Below are 21437 nucleotides of genomic sequence, written 5' to 3'. Positions count from 1 at the left end.
TGAACGCTCGGTCCAATGGATGAGTATAAATGGGTTTCTTTTTATTAATGCCTTTCTAAGTCACTTATTGAACATGCCAGTACGGACAGTCCCTGAGGGGAGGCATATATGTATTCTGGTGAAATCTTTGGGCAAAATATTATGACATAGAGACTCTTTGAGCTTGCTGCTATATTGTACTACTACTCTTCTGCTATGATGATAGAGGGTATGGTGGCTAACTGCCAGGCTATCAGTAAATAGTATAACGTGTATAAGCCCTCGGTGTATGTTTGGATTGCACTGAGCCCTCTGTTTTTAGGTTGATTGGTCTTTTCCATCCTCTTCCTCGGCATGTTATAGAAAAAGCTATAAATATACCTGTGGCTACTTTTCATTGTATAAACCTGACACGGGAGCATTCAATACATATAGGTCATAGACCTGTATGAACTGTTAATAATCCGTAATCTCGTAAATAGAGGGTCAGCGTGACAATACTTGATAGCTGTAATATATTACTCTGAAAGGCACATGTGGTATGTACGAGTATGTTGGGTCTGTTTTTACTTGCACTATGTGGTCTTAGCACAAGCACTTTTTTGCACTTGTTCAGCACTTTATAGTTTTTAATAATAATAATAATAATAATAATCTTTATTTTTATATAGCGCTAACATATTCCGCAGCGCTTTACAGTTTGCACACATTATCATCACTGTCCCCGATAGGGTATTTAGACTGTGAGCCCCATCAGTATGTCTTTGGAATCGATTAAAGGTTAAGTTTTATTGATGTTCTTTTGAAGACTCCTAAGGAAATGGACAATTTTGAGAATTGTAGATACAGTGGTAGGCTAAAGGTACCGTCACACTCAGCGACGCTGCGGCGATATAGACAACGAGCCAACCTAAACTAGATCGCTGCAGCGTCGCTGTTTAGGTCGCTGTAGAGACGTCAAACACAGCAACTCCAGAACGATGCAGGAGCGATCCAGTGACGTAACGGCGACTCACTTCTCGTTCTCGCTGGTTGTTAGCTCCATGTCAAACATTGCTGGCGTCGTTGCTTTTGATGTCAAACATGACGATACACGCCGACCTGGCGACGAAATAAAGGTACCGTCACACTCAGCAACTTTGCAACGAGAACGACAACAATCCGTGACGTTGCAGCATCCTGGATAGCGATCTCGTTGTGTTTGACACGCAGCAGCGATCTGGATCCCGCTGTGCCATCGCTGGTCGGAGCTAGAAGTCCAGAACTTTATTTCGTCGCCAGGTCGGCGTGTATCGTCATGTTTGACATCAAAAGCAACGACGCTGAGTGTGACGGTACCTTTAAGTTCTGGACTTCTAGCTCCGACCAGCGATGGCACAGCGGGATCCAGATCGCTGCTGCATGTCAAACACAACGAGATCGCTATCCAGGACGCTGCAACGTCACGGATTGTTGTCGTTCTCGTTGCAAAGTTGCTGAGTGTGACAGTATCTTAAGGGTATGTGTCCACGTTCAGGATTGCATCAGGATTTGGTCAGGATTTTATGCAGGTAAAATCCTGACCAAATCTGCACCTGAGGTCACTGGCAGGTCACTTGTGTTGTTTCAGCACTGTAAGGACATGCTGCGTTCTTAAGACGCGCCGCATGTCCGTTTCCGCCGGTCTGCCGCATGCGTCTTTTAACCCCTTTCTGCCATTGGACGTACTATTCCGTCCATGTGGGGTGGGCCCTAATTCCCAAGGACGGAATAGTACGTCCAGCGCGATCGGCCGCGCTCACGGGGGGAGCGCGGCCGATCGCGGCCGGGTGTCAGCTGCCTATCGCAGCTGACATCCAACACTATGTGCCAGGAGCGGTCACGGACCGCCCCTGGCACATTAACCCCCGGCACACCGAGATCAAACATGATCGCGGTGTGCCGGCGGTACAGGGAAGCATCGCGCAGGGAGGGGGCTCCCTGCGTGCTTCCCTGAGACCCCCGGAGCAACGTGATGTGATCGCGTTGCTGCGAGGGTCTCTTACCTCCTCCTCCCTGCAGCAGGCCCGGATCCAAAATGGCCGCGGCATCCGGGTCCTGCAGGGAGGGAGGTGGCTTACCAAGTCCCTGCTCAGAGCAGGCGCTGGTAAGCCTGCAGCACTGTAAGTCAGATCGCCGATCTGACAGAGTGCTGTGCAAACTGTCAGATCAGCGATCTGTGATGTCCCCCCCTGGGACAAAGTAAAAAAGTAAAAAAAAAAATTTTCACATGTGTAAAAAAAAAAAAAAATTAAAAAAAAATTCCTAAATAAAGAAAAAAAAAATATTATTCCCATAAATACATTTCTTTATCTAAATATAAAAAATCAAACAATAAAAGTACACATATTTAGTATCGCCGCGTCCGTAGCGACCCCACCTATAAAACTATATGACTAGTTAACCCCTTCGGTGAACACCGTAAAAAAAAAGAGGCAAAAAACAACGCTTTATTCTCATACCGCCAAACAAAAAGTGGAATAACACGCGATCAAAAAGACGGATATAAATAACCATGATACCGCTGAAAACGTCATCTTGTCCCACAAAAAAAGAGCCGCCATACAGCATCATTAGCGAAAAAATAAAAAAGTTATAGTCCTCAGAATAAAGCGATGCCAAAATAATTATTTTTTCTATAAGATAGTTTTTATCGTATAAAAGCGCCAAAACATAAAAAAATGATATAAATGAGGTATCGCTGTAATCGTACTGACCCGAAGAATAAAACTGCTTTATCAATTTTACCAAACGCGGAACGGTATAAACGCCTCCCCCAAAAGAAATTCATGAATAGCTGGTTTTTGGTCGTTCTGCCTCACAAAAATCGGAATAAAAAGCGATCAAAAAATTTTCCGTGCCCGAACATGTTACCAGTAAAAACGTCAACTCGTCCCGCAAAAAACAAGACCTCACATGGCTCGGTGGACTCAACTATGGAAAAATTATAGCTCTCAAAATGTGGTAACGCAAAAAATATTTTTTGCAATAAAAAGCGTCTTTTCAGTGTGTGACGGCTGCCAATCATAAAAATCCACTAAAAAACCCGCTATAAAAGTAAATCAAACCCCCTTCATCACCCGCTTAGTTAGGGAAGAATTAAAAAATTAAGAAAATGTATTTATTTCCATTTTCCCATTAGGGCTAGGGTTAGGGCTAGGGCTAGGGTTAGGGTTGGGGCTAGGGTTAAGGCTACAGTTAGGGTTGGGGCTAAAGTTAGGGTTAGGGTTTGGATTACATTTACGGTGGGGAATAGGGTTGGGATTAGGGTTAGGGGTGTGTCTGGGTTAGAGGTGTGGTTAGGGTTACCGTTGGGATTAGGGTTAGGGGTGTGTTTGGATTAGGGTTTCAGTTAAAATTGGGGGGTTTCCACTGTTTAGGCACATCAGGGGCTCTCCAAACGCGACATGGCGTCCGATCTCAATTCCAGCCAATTCTGCGTTGAAAAAGTAAAACAGTGCTCCTTCCCTTCCGAGCTCTCCCGTGCGCCCAAACGGGTTTACCCCAACATATGGGGTATCAGCGTACTCGGAACACATTGGAGAACAACTTTTGGGGTCCAATTTCTCCTGTTACCCTTGGGAAAATACAAAACTGGGGGTTAAAAAATAATTTTTGTGGAAAAAAAAATATTTTTATTTGCACGGCTCTGCGTTATAAACTGTAGTGAAACACTTGGGGGTTCAAAGCTCTCACAACACAACTAGATAAGTTCCTTGGGGGGTCTAGTTTCCAATATTGGGTCACTTGTGGGGGGTTTCTACTGTTTAGGTACATTAGGGGCTCTGCAAACGCAATGTGACGCCTGCAGACCAATCCATCTAAGTCTGCATTCCAAATGATGCTCCTTCCCTTCCGAGCTCTGCCATGCGCTCAAACGGTGGTTCCCCCCCACATATCAGGTATCAGTGTACTCAGGACAAATTGGACAACAATATTTAGTGTCCAATTTCTCCTGTTACCCTTGGAAAAATACAAAACTGGGGGCTAAAAATAATTTTTGTGGGAAAAAATTTTTGTTTTATTTTTACGGCTCTGCATTATAAACTTCTGTGAAGCACTTGGTGGGTCAAAGTGCTCACCACACCTCTAGATAAGTTCCTTAGGGGGTCTACTTTCCAAAATGGTGTCACTTGTGGGGGGTTTCAATGTTTAGGCACATCAGTGGCTCTCCAAACGCAACATGGCGTCCCATCTCAATTCCTGTCAGTTTTGCATTGAAAAGTCAAATGGCACTCCTTCCCTTCCGAGCTCTCCCATGCACCCAAACAGTGGTTTACCCCCACATATGGGGTATCAGCGTACTCAGGACAAATTGCACAACAACTTTTGGGGTCCAATTTCTTCTGTTACCCTTGGGAAAATAAAAAATTGGGGGCGAAAAGATCATTTTTGTGAAAAAATATGATTTTTTATTTTTACGGTTCTGCATTATAAACTAATGTGAAGCACTTGGTGGGTCAAAGTGCTCACCACTCCTCTAGATAAGTTCCTTAGGGGGTCTACTTTCCAAAATGGTGTCACTTGTGGGGGGTTTCAATGTTTAGGCACATCAGGGGCTCTCCAAACGCAACATGGCATCCCATCTCAATTCCAGTCAATTTTGCATTGAAAAGTCAAATGGCGCTCCTTTGCTTCCGAGCTCTGTCATGCGCCCAAACAGTGGTTTAACCCCACATATGGGGTATCGGCGTACTCAGGACAAATTGTACCACATCTTTTGTGATCCATTTTCTCCTGTTACCCTTGGTAAAATAAAACAAATTGGAGCTGAAGTAAATTTTTTGTGAAAAAAAGTTAAATGTTCATTTTTATTTAAACATTCCAAAAATTCCTGTGAAGCACCTGAAGGGTTAATAAACTTCTTGAATGTGGTTTTGAGCACCTTGAGGGGTGCAGTTTTTAGAATTGTGTCACACTTGGTTATTTTCTATCATATAGACCCCTCAAAATGACTTCAAATGAGATGTGGTCCCTAAAAAAAAAATGGTGTTGTAAAAATGAGAAATTGCTGGTCAACTTTTAACCCTTATAACTCCCTACCCAGCGTCAAACACGCAGCATTTCCTGAACGTGGAAACATACCCTAAGGGAACTTGGTGCAGCAGATGAAAGACACATCATGCTTCTTTCCCATTGAAATTGGAAGATGTATAGTAGTGACATCAGCTGAGAACTTGCAGCAACCAGGGGGACCCAGCTGCTCCCATCTATTGTTCGGAGATGTCTGGCCAGAAGTGTTCTTTATGAATCAGAAATTTGTCAATGAAAAAATTCTGATTTCAACATCAAGGAGTTTGTGGGATCGCATGTATACATGTCTGTGATCACCTTTCTGTTGAGTTCCTTCGAAAACTGTTCGAAAGTCTACCCAGAAGAATTGATGCTGCTTTGAAGGCAAAGAGTGATCACACCAAATATTGATTTGATTTAGTTTTCTCTTTTGTTCATTCACTTATAATATTTAATTATTACTTAACAAAATGCTGTTTTTAAAAGCATTCTTACTTTATAGCATTTTTTCTCTATCTTCCTAAATCTTTTGCAAGTACCGTATATCCTCGAGTGTAAGCAGAGATTTTCAGCCCATATTTTAAGGCTGAAGTGCCCCTCTCAGGTTATACTCGAGTCATTGTCCCAGGGGGTCGGCGGGGGAGAGGGAGTGGCAGGAGTGTCGGCTGTCACATCATACTCACCTCGGTGCATCCTCTGCACGTCCCTGCTTCTCAGATGGTCTCTGGCGCCTGCAGCTCTTCCTGTGTTCAGCTGTCACGTGGTACTGCTAATTAAAGTAATGAATATGGACGCGCCTCCACTCCCATAGGCATGTAATGCATATTCATTACTTTAATGAGCGGTACCATGTGACCGCTGAACACAGGAACAAGCTGCTGGCGCACGTCGGAGACCATCGGAGAAGCCGGGACCGCTCCAGGAGGGTGAGTATGACGGGGGAGGGTGAGCCATGCAATATTCACCTGTCCCCATTTCACTGCCGGACTCTGTCTTCCGGGTCCTCTGGCTGTGACGTTCAGGTCAGAAGGTGCGATGATGTGGTTAGTGCGCGCCCTCTGCCTGAATAGTCACTGCAGAGAGCCGGAAGACACAGCGGCGCGTGGTGGTGGAACGGGGACAGGTGAATATCGCAAGTGTCGGGGGCCTGAGCCAGCGGCGACTCCAGCACCTGGTCCCCATAATGCGCCAGTGTGCCCGCCTGCTCAGGACACCGGCACACGGCGCCCAGCGATGAGAGGTGAGTATGTCATTTTTTTTATTTTTATTTTCATAATCGCAGCAGCAGCATATGGGGCATATTATGCTATGGAGCATCTTATGGGGCACATCAACCTTTATGGAGCAGCATATGGGGCATATTATGCTATGGAGCATCTTATGGGGCCATCAACCTTTATGGAGCAGCATATGGGGCATATTATGCTATGGAGCATCTTATGGGTCCATCAACCTTTATGAAGCAGCATATGGGGCATATTATGCTATGGAGCATCTTATTATTATTTATTTATATAGCACCATTAGTTCCATGGTGCTGTATATGAGAAAGGGGTTACATACAGAGTTATAGATATCGTTTACAGTAAACGAATTTACAATGACAGACTGGTACAGAGGGGAGAGTTCCCTGTCATTGCGGACTTAAATTTTAAGGGATAATGGGGAGAGACAGAAGGTTGGGGGGGCAGCAGCTCTGGTGGTGGTGAGGCAGCAGAATGGTTATTGTAGGCTGTAAGCTTTCCTGAAGAGATGGGTTTTCAGGTTCCATCTGAAGGATCCGAGGGTGGTGGATAATCGGACCGTATTGAGGCATGGAATTCCAGAGGATGGGGGATATTCGGAAGAAATCTTGGAGGCGGTTGTGTGAGGAGCGAATAAGTGTGGTGGAGAGTAGGAGGTCTTGGGAGGATCGAAGATTGCGTGAGGGAAGATATTGGGAGATTAGTTCAGAGATATAGGGAGGGGACTGGTTGTGGATGGCTTTGTAGATAGGTGTTAGTAGTTTGAACTGGATTCATTGGGGAATTGGGAGCCAGTGGAGGGATTTGCAGAGAGGAGAAGCAGGGGAATAGCGAGGAGAGAGGTGGATTAGGCAAGCAGCAGAGTTCAGGACAGACTGTAGTGGTGCAAGAGCGTTAGCAGGGAGGCCGCAGAGGAGGGAGTTGCAGTAGTCGAGGCGGGAGATGATGAGGGCATGCACAAGAGATTTAGTAGATTGAGGGCTGAGGAAGGGACGGATTCTGGCAATATTTTTGAGTTGGAGGCGACAGGAGGTGGCAAGAGTTTGGACGTGCAGCAAAAACAGGGTGGCACATGTTAAGGAGCTGAAACTCGTAAACCCTTCATCCAATTTTAATGTGGATACCTTCAATTGAAAGCTGAAAGTCTGAACTTCAACTGCATCTGAATTGTTTTGTTTAAAATTCATTGTGGTAATGTCTATAACCAAAATTAGAAAAATGTTGTCTCTGTCCAAATATATAAGGACTTAACTGTAACTGTGATAATCACAGCTCCTCACTGGTGGTTTGAGCAAGTGAACCAGCTGCAGTTTCCTTTGATTAGGAACAACCTCTTTAAAGTCTGTTTTAAATTAGTTTGCAATAGCTAACTAATGTTACATTACTAATAATTTTGATAGTCTTACATCCTATAAGATGCAAAAATACAGAACGTCATTGAATTTTCTTGTTACTTTTACGTATTGTCAGTCGTGATGAAAGAAGGTGGATTGAAAAACAGAATAGAGCTGCCCGAGCGCAAAGGAAAAAAGAAGAAATGAATAGGATTAGAACATTAGTCGGTATGTATCATTTTATTTTTTATATGAACAGGCAGCACTAGGGGGAAGTAGTGCTTATTTTATAATGGCTTTATAAATTTGTATGCAGTTATCTCGCCATAGTTATAAATGGGGGGTAAAGGGGTATAGAGCATTTAATAAACTGATTTAAGTTCTGATCCCTGAGAAATACCATAAATTGCTGGATCAGTGTAGACCCAAATGTTTAGAACCCACAATCTCTAGTTGAAACTGTTCTAAAATTCCAAGTCCACTTTGATTTTTTTAGGTGCTGTTCCGGACCTTTCCAGGAAATCCTTGGCTGTTTACTGAATTTCTATAACAATGAATAGAGGACGCCTGTGCCTCATATGCCTCCTCTCCACCCACTGCTGGTCAGACACTAGCCAGAAAATGGGATCTGGGAATGCCCATCCTACTCCTAGATGTGGGGACAACCTCTGGGACCCGCTCCTGTTAAGATATTTTTGGCATATCCTTTGGGTATTCCAAAGTAGTCTCTCATGAGACTGCCCTTTTTAACGTAAATGAGTATTCCCATCTTCAAAATCCTATCCCAATATGTAGTAGGTGTAGAAATAATATTAGCAAAGTCCTCCAATTAGAAATGTAGTATAGTTCTTCTGAGCTAATTGGAGGTATTTGCTAATACTATTATTACAACTACTACGTATTGGGAGGATCTTGGAAATTGGAATACCCCTTTATTTATAGAATCCCTTTAATTTAGTTATATAGTAAAACTGTCTTAATGTTTAGTACTAATTTTGTTTCAATTTTAAAAGGTTCTCTTCTTTCTTGTTTCTAGATAACGCATATAGCAGTGACCCCAGAATTAAGAAGTTCAAAGAGGAAGAAAAAGCTAGAAAAGAAGCAGAAAAGAAAGCCAAGGCAGATGCAAGGAGAAAAGAACAGGAAGAAAAAGAAAAGGTATGTGCTATAAAGTGAAAAGTCAGCAACTAACCATATACACTCTGTCCTAGTCACCACAATTCTCCAGTTGGGTGTGGAAGTGTTTTTGAAGTCAGGCTTGGTGTTCTAGTAATTATGCTATGTGATCTTCTGAAACTGTCTCTTTCAAATCACTCACAGCAATAAATTCTGCTCCCCCGATGTTTCAATCCATAATGGTCAATTTTAACCACTTCCTGACAGGGCGACTTTTTTTTTTTTGCACTCTTGTTTCTTTATCTTTTTATTGTATGATCCATCCATTTTATCATGTCACACAGTGGATTTTTCTGGTGAAAAAAGGGAATTAGACCTACCGGTAATTCGGTTTCCAGATAGTCCCTCAGGACAGCACCATGGAGGACATCCTTCCTTGACCTATAGCGGGACAGGATCATAGAGAGGTTAATAGGACCCTCCCACCTCCACCCTCCAGTGTTTTTTCAAAGTACCACAGAAGGATAGAAATAAATAGTCTAAACGTGCCCTTACAAACATGTCTGTAATAACCATTTAACGGCTTCATCTTAATTTCGAGCCATGGTGACCCAAAGGACGAACGATCTGACGGTAGATTAATCCCGAGCAATCCTAAAAACAGAAACATAAGGGAGGGAACTAAGGGTGCTGTCCTGAGGGACTACCTGGAAACCGAATTACCGGTAGGTCTAATTCCCTTTTTCCATTACGTCCCTCAGGACAGCACCATGGAGAATACCAAAGCAACTCTCCCAGGGTGGGTACAGAAGCCCAGGAATCAAAGTCCCAGGCAAAAACCAGACTAGATATATAAAGGATCTGAAAGATCAGAAAAACCATAGATATCTAAAGAGATCCGCAAAGAAAATCACCGTAGTGAGTGTCTGATATACATCTATAATGGCCAATTTCAGTATGAATGTGGTAAATGAAATAAGCATCAGGAGCAGAGAGTGAGATACACCCATTGTACTCCAATACCAATAATGAATCACAGCAAGTTATTTATTGTGATAGATACTTACAGACATCGCAGCCCCAGAATAGGGTTAGAGAACCTTATTGCCCAGCAAAATATGGTGAAAGCCACAGGCACCACACAATGAGGACTGTACCGACCAATAATAAGCTGCATGTGCTTATAACCCAGGACTGTTCCTTCATTGGACCTTCTGGGCTCAGGTTAAGCCCTGGTTACAGACCAGCTTACCGTACTACAAGGAGACCTGCAGGACAGAGGCCCTGGACTGCGGGAAGATCAAACCAATAACAGTACATGGATAATGGCAGAGCATTGGGATGTACGCACATTACTCATTCAGGAGATCACGTTTATTCCAAATCCTTAGATGTCTAACCCCAAGTAAGGGTTGGATATTATTGAAACTAAGGAATACACCATCCGGCAAGTAATATCTCCTGCCATTACCAACGTCGGGCTTCTCATTAGAAGCACTGAAAGAGAAACGTGGGTCATCACTCCTGTTTTACTGATGTTAGACACAGGGAGTCTGGACTCTGAATCGATGAAGGTGGTGGTGCTAGTAAAAATCTTTCGACACTTGAAATTATTCGAAACTGCATTTATACGAGTCATTAGTCCAGACATTATAAGTATGTCAACTTATTTGTCCATATATGCATATACGCACATACATATCCCAAGAGGCAATCTTCTCAGGGATCTTTATACACTCAGACTGCCATTGTGGGAGTAACCATATTCCATGGCTAGAGAAAAAGTAGGTTTCTTCCACATCACACGGGAGATTATCTACCGTGAAGCAGTGAGACTATGGGGTCTTAACAGTAAGAGCCCTGGATACAGTTTCATTTATCTTAGGAGCTGTGACTGCTGTAAGAGCCGCGAGAATGGGATCCTCTGCCACACGACACAGTGCTGCTACTTCACCACAAGGTACAAAAGGCAGTGCTGATGCCCCTAGGAAACAAACCGCAACAGACTTATGGGACAAGAAACTGTCTGATTGCCGAATGTAGAGTTTGGGATGGATTAATAATAACAACAACAACAATAATAAACTTTATTTGTATAGCGTCAACATATTCCGCAGCGCTTTACAGTTTGACAGTTTCAAACACAACAGTCATAAGTAACAACCATATAATAAAGCAAAATAAAACCACCCTACTCGTGAGAGATTACACTCTACAATGAGGCAGGGAAGATACAAAGTACAGGTGTGTATCAACAATGTTTTATTTACAATGATGGCACAACCATCTTCAGGGGGTGGGGGATAGATGGAGATAGTGAATGGGCTACACACACACACACACACACAAACATAAAATGACTGATAAGGGAATGTGATAGGCCACTCTGAACAAATGTGTTTTGAGGGAGCGCCTAAAACTATGCAAATTGTAGATGGTCCTAATATCTTAGGGCAAAGCATTCCAAGGGGGAAGGAATCCTTCCTTTCAACTCGTGGGATTTTCCGCTCCCAGGACAGTAGTATGTCCTTTTATAGGATGTACCATTTATAGGATGTACCAAAATGGCGTATGTCATCTTTTAAAGCTAATTATGTAATAGACTTGCCTTTAGCACTCAAGGTAGAACCTACCTGAGAGATCTGTTCCAAACAGAAGAAATGCAGATTTTACTAAACCAATTCAAGCATATCTGTTTGCTTGACTAAGCCCTGTTGTAAAGAATGAAGTAACAGAAGCTGGATCTGGGTCCAAAGACACAAGGACTCCATATCCAGAGTTGAGGCCCAAGACAAAAATGTGAAGTGGTAGGCCGATGATACTATGTGCGGCCACACAACAAGGCACCAGACAGAAGGTCTGACCCAGTGGCTCACCGCCAGAGGCGAAAAAGGCACCAAGCCCGACACACTAATGATACCCCCTGAGGCAAAGGGCACCGAAACCCTATGATGCAGTATGATGCATATAGGAACTATGAAGCAATATAATGCAATATGATGTCCAAAAGGCACTATTAAGTAATCTGATTCAATACGATGCAATATGATGCACATAGGAATAATGAAGCAGTATGATGCAATATGATGCATGAAGTAACTATGAAGCGCTATGGTGCATATAGGAACAATGAAGCAATATGATGCATATAGAGACTATGAAGCAATACGATGCAATATGATGCATGAAGTAACTATGAAGCGCTATGGTGCATATAGGAATAATGAAGCACTCTGATGCATATAGGAGCTATGAAGCAATATGCTGTAATATAATGCACAAAGGCAATATGAAGCGCTATTATGCATATAGGAACCCTGAAGCAATATGATGCACAAAGGCAATATGAGCACTATGATGCATATAGGAACCATGAAGCAATATGATGCAATATGATGCAGAAAAGCAATATGAAGCACTTTGATGCATAAAGGAACCATGAAGCAATATGATGCAATATGATGCACAAAGGCAATATAAAGCACTATGATGCATATAGGAACAATGAAGCACTATGATGCATATAGGAACCATGAAGCAATATGATGCAATATGATACACGAAGTAACTATGAAGCGTTATGATGCATATAGGAACAGTGATGCAATATGATGCACAAAGTCACTATGAAGCGCTATGATGCATATAGGAACCATGAAGCAATATGATGCAATAAGATGCAGAAAGGCAATATGAAGCACTCTGATGCATAAAGGAACCATGAAGCAATATGATGCACAAAGGCAATATGAAGCACTATGATGCATATAGGAACAATGAAGCACCATGATGCATATAGGAACCATGAAGCAATACGATGCAATATGATACATGAAGTAACTATGAAGCGCTATGATGCATATAGGAACTATGAAACAGTATGATGCCACAGAGGCACTCAATATGATGCATAGAGTCACTATGATGCAGTACGATGCACGGAGGCACTCGATATGATGCATAGAGGCACTATGATGCAGTATCATGCACAGAGGCACGCAATATGATGCGTAAAGCAGTATGATGCAGTATTATGCACGGAGGCACTCAATATGATGCATAGAGGCACTATGATGCAGTATTAAGCACGGAGGCACTCAATATGATGCATAGAGGCACTATGATGCAGTATTATGCACGGAGGCACTCAATATGATGCATAGAGGCACTATTATGCAGTATCATGCACAGAGGCACGCAATATGATGCATAAAGCAGTATGATGCAGTATTATGCATGGAGGCACTCAATATGATGCATAGAGGCACTATGATGCAGTGTTATGCACGGAGGCACTCAATATGATGCATAGAAGCAGTATGACTTACACTTTTAAGCAAAAGAGCAATCTATCAGAGTTCCAGATAAATCTCGAACAGTACATCTCATTTGTCAGACTGACTCCACCCGAAGGGGCTAATTAATGAGCAGCAGCTGGAGGGCAGTCTTCATGGAGACAATGTGCTGAATTAACACCTTGTGTCCTCCTATGGATGGAGTAGTTAAGTTGCAAAGAAAAGTGAAACACTTGCTTATTGAACCTGAAAATGGAAAGCATGCTTTCAAAAAGTCACTCTGAAGCCCAATCATAAGGCTCTATGCAGACAAGACCTGCAACTAACTGAAGTCCAGTCATGAGATGTAGCCTGGACATATTGCCCTACCATAGCCTAGAGGTCCAAGGCCTAGCTGCAAATGGGTTCCAGGTACAGCTTTGGCACAAAGGCCTGAGACTAGAGTCAGCCCAGAGGCCCAGGCCATCAATGCAACATTAAGCCATGCACTCACCTGTGCTGGCTCCATACCTGATAGAAGACAGGGGGAGCTGGTAACGCCGAGAGCCTACCGTGGAAGGAAGCGGCGTCCCGTCAGGAATGCTGCATTACTGCCTGTGCCCCCTTCCGTGTTCCATAGTGGAACGCACGCCGATCCTATGTGCCAGCGCCCCTCTCTGACGTCACCGGAAGCGCAACGGCCTTCTCCACCACACGACTTTTGGAAGTAGCGGTGTTTTGCCAGTCGGCGTCCGAGCCGAGAGCCCCCACCAGGAGGAAGCGGCTCTACCCAGGAGACCGTCCGCTCACCTGGTCTCTGGGGCTGAGGGACTCCCCACCGGGGAGTTTCCACCCTGGGCTACTTGACAGGGGGAAGGATTGGACCTGCCGCACGATCCCCCTAAGCCCATTGCACAGGCTGACTGTTGGCTAAGGAACCTCTCAAAGAGGAGTCGGCCACGGTCCGTCTGACCAGGAAAAGGGAAGGCTGAGACCCCCAAACTCCGAGTCCATCTGGTACAGCACTGATAGCTGAGGGACCTCTACCCAGTGAGGTGTCGGCCACGGACCACTTGACAGGGGGAAGAGAATCCACAGGCTATCTTTGCTCTAGGAGCAACCTCTCATACATCCGCCCATGTGGGGACAGGAAAAACACTAGAGGGTGGAGGTGGGAGGGTCCTTTTAACCTCTCTATGATCCTGTCCCTCTATAGGTCAAGGAGGGACGTCCTCCATGGTGCTATCCTGAGAGATGTAATGGAAAAAAAAATTGGAAGTCCATAACAGGAAGCATTTGCTGGAGGCATCACTTGCTTTTATTTTTTGTTGTTTTTTTTTTGTTTGTTTTGTTATTGTTTTTTTTTTTTTTAGGGTTTTCATCAGTTCAACCCCTTAATGACAGCCAATACGTCTTTTAACTGACCTGAGATATAAGAGAATAGCCTCCCCATACAGGTGACAATCCAGCAGCTGCCGGCTGTACACTATAGCTGACAACTTGCTGTATCAGCCACGATCAGTGTTTGCACCGTGCATATCTGTTTAACCCCTTAGATGCTGCTGTCAATAGTGACTACATCATTATAAATGGTTAACAGTGTGTGGGGGCTTCCTCTTTATCCAAATTGGTGCCCTCAGATCATGATTGTGTGGTCCTGATGTTTGCCATGGCAATTCATGACCAAATAGTGGCCTAAGAATCTAACGGCTGTAGTAATCTGTTCAGAAGTTAGAGACATTTAGGTGATAAAAATACACATTGTCATTTGTCATGCCACTTTGCATTAATTCCTGTAAAGCACCTGAAGAGTTAATAAACTACCTGACTGCAGTTTTCAATATATCAGGGGGTGCTGATTTAACCCCTTAAGCCCCGAGGGTGGTTTGCACGTTAATGACCGGGCCAATTTTTACAATTCTGACCACTGTCCCTTTATGAGGTTATAACTCTGGAACGCTTCAACGGATCTTGGCGATTCTGACATTGTTTTCTCGTGACATATTGTACTTCATGATAGTGGTAAAATTTCTTCGATATAACTTGAGTTTATTTGTGAAAAAAATGAATATTTGGCAAAAATTTTGAAAATTTCGCAATTTTCCAACTTTTAATTTTTATGCCCTTAAATCACAGACATATGTCATGCAAAATACTTAATAAGTAACATTTCCCACATGTCTACTTTACATCAGCACAATTTTGGAACCAAAATTTTTTTTTGTGACGGAGTTATAAGGGTTAAAAGTTGACCAGCAATTTCTCATTTTTACAACACCATTTTTTTTTAGGGACCACATCTCATTTGAAGTCATTTTGACGGGTCTATATGATAGAAAATACCCAAGTGTGACACCATTCTAAAAACTGCACCCCTCAAGGTACTCAAAACCAATTTCAAGAAGTTTATTAACCCTTCAGGTGTTTCACAGGAATTTTTGGAATGTTTAAATAAAAATGAACATTTAACTTTTTTTCACACAAAATTTATTTCAGATCCAATTTGTTTTATTTTACCAAGGGTAACAGGAGAAAATAGACCCCCCAATTTGTTGTACAATTTGTCCTGAGTACGCTGATACCCCATATGTGGGGGTAATCCACTGTTTGGGCGCATGGCAGAGCTCGGAAAGAAAGGAGCGCCATTTGACTTTTCAATGCAAAATTGACTGGAATTGAGATGGGACGCCAAGTTGCATTTGGAGAGCCCCTGATGTGCCTAAACATTGAAACCCCCCACAAGTGACACCATTTTGGAAAGTAGACCCCCTAAGGAACTTATCTAGATGTGTGGTGAGCACTTTGACCCAACAAGTGCTTCACAGAAGTTTATAATGCAGAGCCGTAAAAATAAAAAATCATATTTTTTCACAAAAATGATCTTTTCGCCCCTATGTTTTTATTTCCCCAAGGGTAAGAGAAGAAATTAGACCACAAAAGTTGTTGTGCAATTTGTCCTGAGTACGACGATACCCCATATGTGGGGGTAAACCACTGTTTGGGCGCATAGAAGAGCTCGGAAGGGAAGGAGCGCTATTTTACTTTTCAATGCAAAATTGACTGGAATTAAGATGGGATGCCATGTTGCGTTTGCAGAGCCCCTGATGTGCCTAAACATTGAAACCCCCCACAAGTGACACCATTTTGGAAAGTAGACCCCCTAAGGAACTTATCTAGATGTGTGGTGAGCACTTTGACCCAACAAGTGCTTCACAGAAGTTTATAATGCAGAGCGGTAAAAATAAAAAATCATATTTTTTCACAAAAATGATCTTTTCGCCCCCAATTTTTTATTTTCCCAAGAGTAAGAGAAGAAATTGGACCTCAAAAATTGTTGTGCAATTTGTCCTGAGTACGCTGATACCCCATATGTGGGTGTAAACCATTGTTTGGGCGCAGGGCAGAGCTCGGAAGGGAAGGAGCGCCATTTGACTTTTCAATGCAAAATTGACTGGAATTGAGATGGGACGCCATGTTGCATTTGGAGAGCCCCTGATGTGCTTAAACATTGAAACCCCCCACAAGTGACACCATTTTGGAAAGTAGACCCCCTAAGGAACTTATCTAGATGTGTGGTGAGCACTTTGACCCAACAAGTGCTTCACAGAAGTTTATAATGCAGAGCCGTAAAAATAAAAAAAATCATATTTTTTCACAAAAATGATCTTTTCGCCCCTATGTTTTTATTTCCCCAAGGGTAAGAGAAGAAATTAGACCACAAAAGTTGTTGTGCAATTTGTCCTGAGTACGACGATACCCCATATGTGGGGGTAAACCACTGTTTGGGCGCATAGAAGAGCTCGGAAGGGAAGGAGCGCTATTTTACTTTTCAATGCAAAATTGACTGGAATTAAGATGGGATGCCATGTTGCGTTTGCAGAGCCCCTGATGTGCCTAAACATTGAAACCCCCCACAAGTGACACCATTTTGGAAAGTAGACCCCCTAAGGAACTTATCTAGATGTGTGGTGAGCACTTTGACCCAACAAGTGCTTCACAGAAGTTTATAATGCAGAGCCGTAAAAATAAAAATTCTTTTTTTTTTTCACAAAAATGATTTTTAGCCCCCAGTTTTGTATTTTCACAAGGGTATCAGGATAAATTGGACCTCAAAAGTTGTTGTCCAATTTGTCCTGAGTATGCTGATACCCCATATGTGGGGGGGAACCACTGTTTGGGCGCATGACAGAGCTCAGAAGGGAAGGAGCGCCATTTGGAATGCAGACTTAAATGGATTGGTCTGCAGGCGTCACGTTGCATTTGCAGAGCCCCTGATGTACCCAAACAGTACAAACCCCCCACAAGTGACCCCATATTGGAAACTAGACCCCCCAAGGAACTTATCTAGATGTGTTGTGAGAACTTTGAACCCCCAAGTGTTTCACTACAGTTTATAACGCAGAGCCGTGAAAATAAAAATTCTTTTTTTTTTCACAAAAATGATTTTTTAGCCCCCAGTTTTGTATTTTTACAAGGGTATCAGGATAAATTGGACCCCAAAAGTTGTTGTCCAATTTGTCCTGAGTATGCTGATACCCCATATGTGGGGGGGAACCACTGTTTGGGCGCATGACAGAGCTCGGAAGGGAAGGAGCGCCATTTGGAATGCAGACTTAAATGGATTGGTCTGCAGGCGTCACGTTGCATTTGCAGAGCCCCTGATGTACCCAAATAGTACAAACCCCCCACAAGTGACCCCATATCGGAAACTAGACCCCCCAAGGAACTTATCTAGATGTGTTGTGAGAACTTTGAACCCCCAAGTGTTTCACTACAGTTTACAACGCAGAGCCGTGAAAATAAAAAATCTTTTTTTTCCCACAAAACTTATTTTTTGGCCTCCAGTTTTGTATTTTTCCAAGGGTAGCAGGAGAAATTGGACCCCAAAAGTTGTTGTACAATTTGTCCTGAGTACGCTGATACCCCATATGTGGGGGTAAACCACTGTTTGGGCGCATGGGAGAGCTCGGAAAGGAAGTAGCACCGTTTGACTTTTCAATGCAAAATTGACAGGAATTGAGATGGGACGCCATGTTGCGTTTGGAGAGCCACTGATGTGCCTAAACATTGAAACCCCCCACAAGTGACACCATTTTGGAAAGTAGACCCCCTAAGGAACTTATCTAGATGTGTTTTGAGCGCTTTGACCCACCAAGGGCTTCACAGAAGTTAATAATGCAGAGCCGTAAAAATAAAACAAAAATTTTTTCCCACAAAAATTATTTTTTTAGCCCCCAGTTTTGTATTTTCCCGAGGGTAGCAGGAGAAATTGGACCCCAAAATTTGTTGTCCAAGTTGTCCTGAGTGCGATGATACACCATATGTGGGGAGAACCACTGTTTGGGCGCATGGGAGGGCTCGGAAAGGAAGGAGCGCCATTTGGAATGCAGACTTAGATGGAATGGTCTGCAGGCGTCACATTGCGTTTGCAGAGCCCCTAATGTATCTAAACAGTAGAAACCCCCCACAAGTGACACCATGTTGGAAAGTAGACCGCCTAAGGAACTTATCTAGATGTTTGGTGAGCGCTTTGACCCACCAAGGGCTTCACAGAAGTTTATAATGCAGAGCCGTAAAAATAAAACTAAAAATTTTTCCCACATAAAATATTTTTCAGCCCCCAGTTTTGTATTTTCCCGAGGGTAACAGGAGAAATTGGACCCCAAAAGTTGTTGTCCAATTTGTCCTGAGTGCGCTGATACCACATATGTGGGGGGAACCACCGTTTGGATGCATGGGAGGGCTCGGAAGGGAAGGAGCGCCATTTGGAATGCAGACTTAGATGGAATGGTCTGCAGGCGTCACATTGCGTTTGCAGAGCCCCTAATGTACCTAAACAGTAGAAGCCCCACACAAGTGACCCCATTTTGGAAACTAGACCCCCCAAGGAACTTATCTAGATGTGTTGTAAGAACTTTGAACCCCCAAGTGTTTCACTACAGTTTATAACGCAGAGCCGTGAAAATAAAAAATCTTTGTTTTTCCCACAAAAATTATTTTTTAGCCCCCAGTTTTGTATTTTCCCAGGGGTAACAGGAGAAATTGGACCCCAAAGGTTGTTGTCCTATTTGTCCTGAGTACGCTGATACCCCATATGTTGGGGTAAACCCCTGTTTGGGCACACGGGAGAGCTCGGAAGGGAAGGAGCACTGTTTTACTTTTTCAACGCAGAATTGGCTGGAATTGAGATCGGACGCCATGTTGCGTTTGGAGAGCCCCTGATGTGCCGAAACAGTGGAAACCCCCCAATTATAACTGAAACCCTAATCCAAACACACCCCTAACCCTAATCCCAACAGTAACCCTAACCACACCTCTAACCCTGACACACCCCTAACCCTAATCCCAACCCTATTCCCAACCGTAAATGTAATCCAAACCCTAACCCTAACTTTAGCCCCAACCCTAACTGTAGCCTTAACCCTAGCCCCAACCCTAGCCCTAATGGGAAAATGGAAATAAATACTTTTTTTTTATTTTTCCCTAACTAAGGGGGTGATGAAGGGGGGTTTGATTTACTTTTATAGTGAGTTTTTTAGCGGATTTTTATGATTGGCAGCCGTCACACACTGAAAGACGCTTTTTATTGCAAAAAATATTTTTTGCGTTACCATATTTTGAGAGCTATAATTTTTCCATATTTGAGTCCACAGAGTCATGTGAGATCTTGTTTTTTGCGGGACGAGTTGACGTTTTTATTGGTAACATTTTTGGGCACGTCACATTTTTTGATCGCTTTTTATTCCGATTTTTGTGAGGCAGAATGACCAAAAACCAGCTATTCATGAATTTCTTTTGGGGGAGGCGTTTATACCGTTCCGCGTTTGGTAAAATTGATAAAGCAGTTTTATTCTTCGGGTCAGTACGCTTACAGCGATACCGCATTTATCTCATTTTTTTATGTTTTGGCGCTTTTATACGATAAAAACTATTTTATTGAAAAAATAATTATTTTTGCATCGCTTAATTCTCAGGACTATAACTTTTTTATTTTTTTGCTGATCATGCTGTATGGCGGCTCGTTATTTGCGGGACAAGATGACGCTTTCAGCGGTACCATGGTCATTTATATCAGTCTTTTTGATCGCGTGTTATTCCACTTTTTGTTCGGCGGTATGATAATAAACCGTTGTTTTTTGCCTCGTTTTTTTTTTTTTTTTCTTACGGTGTTTACTGAAGGGGTTAACTAGTGGGCCAGTTTTATAGGTCGGGTCGTTACGGACGCGGCGATACTAAATATGTGTACTTTTATTATTTTTTTTTATATATTTAGATAAAGAAATGTATTTATGGGAATAATATTTATTTTTTTTTTTTCATTATTTTGGAATATTTTTTTTTATTTTTTTTTTACACATTTGGAAATTTTTTTTTAAACTTTTTTACTTTGCCCCAGGGGGGGACAATACAGATCGGTGATCTGTCAGTTTGCATAGCACTCTGACAGATCACCGATCTGAGAGAAGTGCAGGCTGCTTCACAGTGCCTGCTCTGAGCAGGCGTCTGTGAAGCCACCTCCCTCCCTGCAGGACCCGGATCCGCGGCCATCTTGGATCCGGGTCTGGAGCAGGCAGGGAGGGAGGTAAGACCCTCGCAGCAACGCGATCACATCGCGTTGTTGCGGGGGGCTCAGGGAAGCCCGCAGGGAGCCCCCTCCCTGCGCGATGCTTCCCTGCACCGCCGGCACATCGCGATCATGTTTGATCGCGGTGTGCCGGGGGTTAATGTGCCGGGGGCGGTCCGTGACCGCTCCTGGCACATAGTGCCGGATGTCAGCTGCGATATGCAGCTGACACCCGGCCGCGATCGGCTGCGCTCCCCCCGTGAGCGCGGCCGATCGCGTATGACGTACTATCCCGTCACCGGGAATTAAGTCCCAGGTCACCTTGACGGGATAGTACGTCATACGGGATTAAGGGGTTAAAAATGGTATCACGTTTGGGGGTTTCCCAATATGTGAGACCCCTAAAGTCACTTCAAACATGGATAAGTCTCTAAAAAAATAAATTTTGTAAATTTCCTTGAAAAAATGAAAAATTGCTGCTACATTTTTAATCCTCCTAAAATGCTAAGAAAATAAAATAACATTTTACAAATGGTGCTGATGTAAAGCAGACATGTGGGAAATGTTATTTAATAATGGTTTGCTATGGTATGGCCATCTGTATTAAAGGGATAATCATTCAAATTTAGAAAATTGCTAATTTTTTAACATTTTTCTTAAATTTTTGATATTTTTTATAAATAAACACAAAACATATCGACCTAAATTTACCATTATCATAAAGTATAATGTGTCACGAAAAAACAATCTCAAAATCACTGGGATTTGTTGAAACGTTGCAGAGTTATTACCACATAAAGTGACACTGGTCAGATTTCAAAAATTTGGCTCCGTCACTAAGGGGTTAAAGAACATGCCTACAACTGTGAACATTTGGTTTTCTTTTTATTGTAAA

General features: G+C 43.0%; 1 protein-coding gene across 1 annotated transcript in view; it reads left to right on the top strand.

The window, feature by feature from the left end:
* DNAJC2 (DnaJ heat shock protein family (Hsp40) member C2) overlaps window positions 1-21437 on the top strand; it is a 126213-nt gene that overhangs the window by 58723 nt on the left and 46053 nt on the right. The window contains exons 8-9 of the mRNA XM_077264724.1: window positions 7725-7816; window positions 8625-8746. Of these exons, the coding sequence (XP_077120839.1) occupies window positions 7725-7816; window positions 8625-8746 (214 nt within the window). The remainder of the gene's footprint in view (window positions 1-7724; window positions 7817-8624; window positions 8747-21437) is intronic.

Source organism: Ranitomeya variabilis, chromosome 5 (genome assembly GCF_051348905.1).
Source record: "Ranitomeya variabilis isolate aRanVar5 chromosome 5, aRanVar5.hap1, whole genome shotgun sequence".
NCBI classification, from domain to species: domain Eukaryota; kingdom Metazoa; phylum Chordata; class Amphibia; order Anura; family Dendrobatidae; genus Ranitomeya; species Ranitomeya variabilis.
The sequence above is the reverse complement of the archived record's forward strand: the minus strand, read 5'-3'. Positions and strand labels throughout refer to the sequence as shown.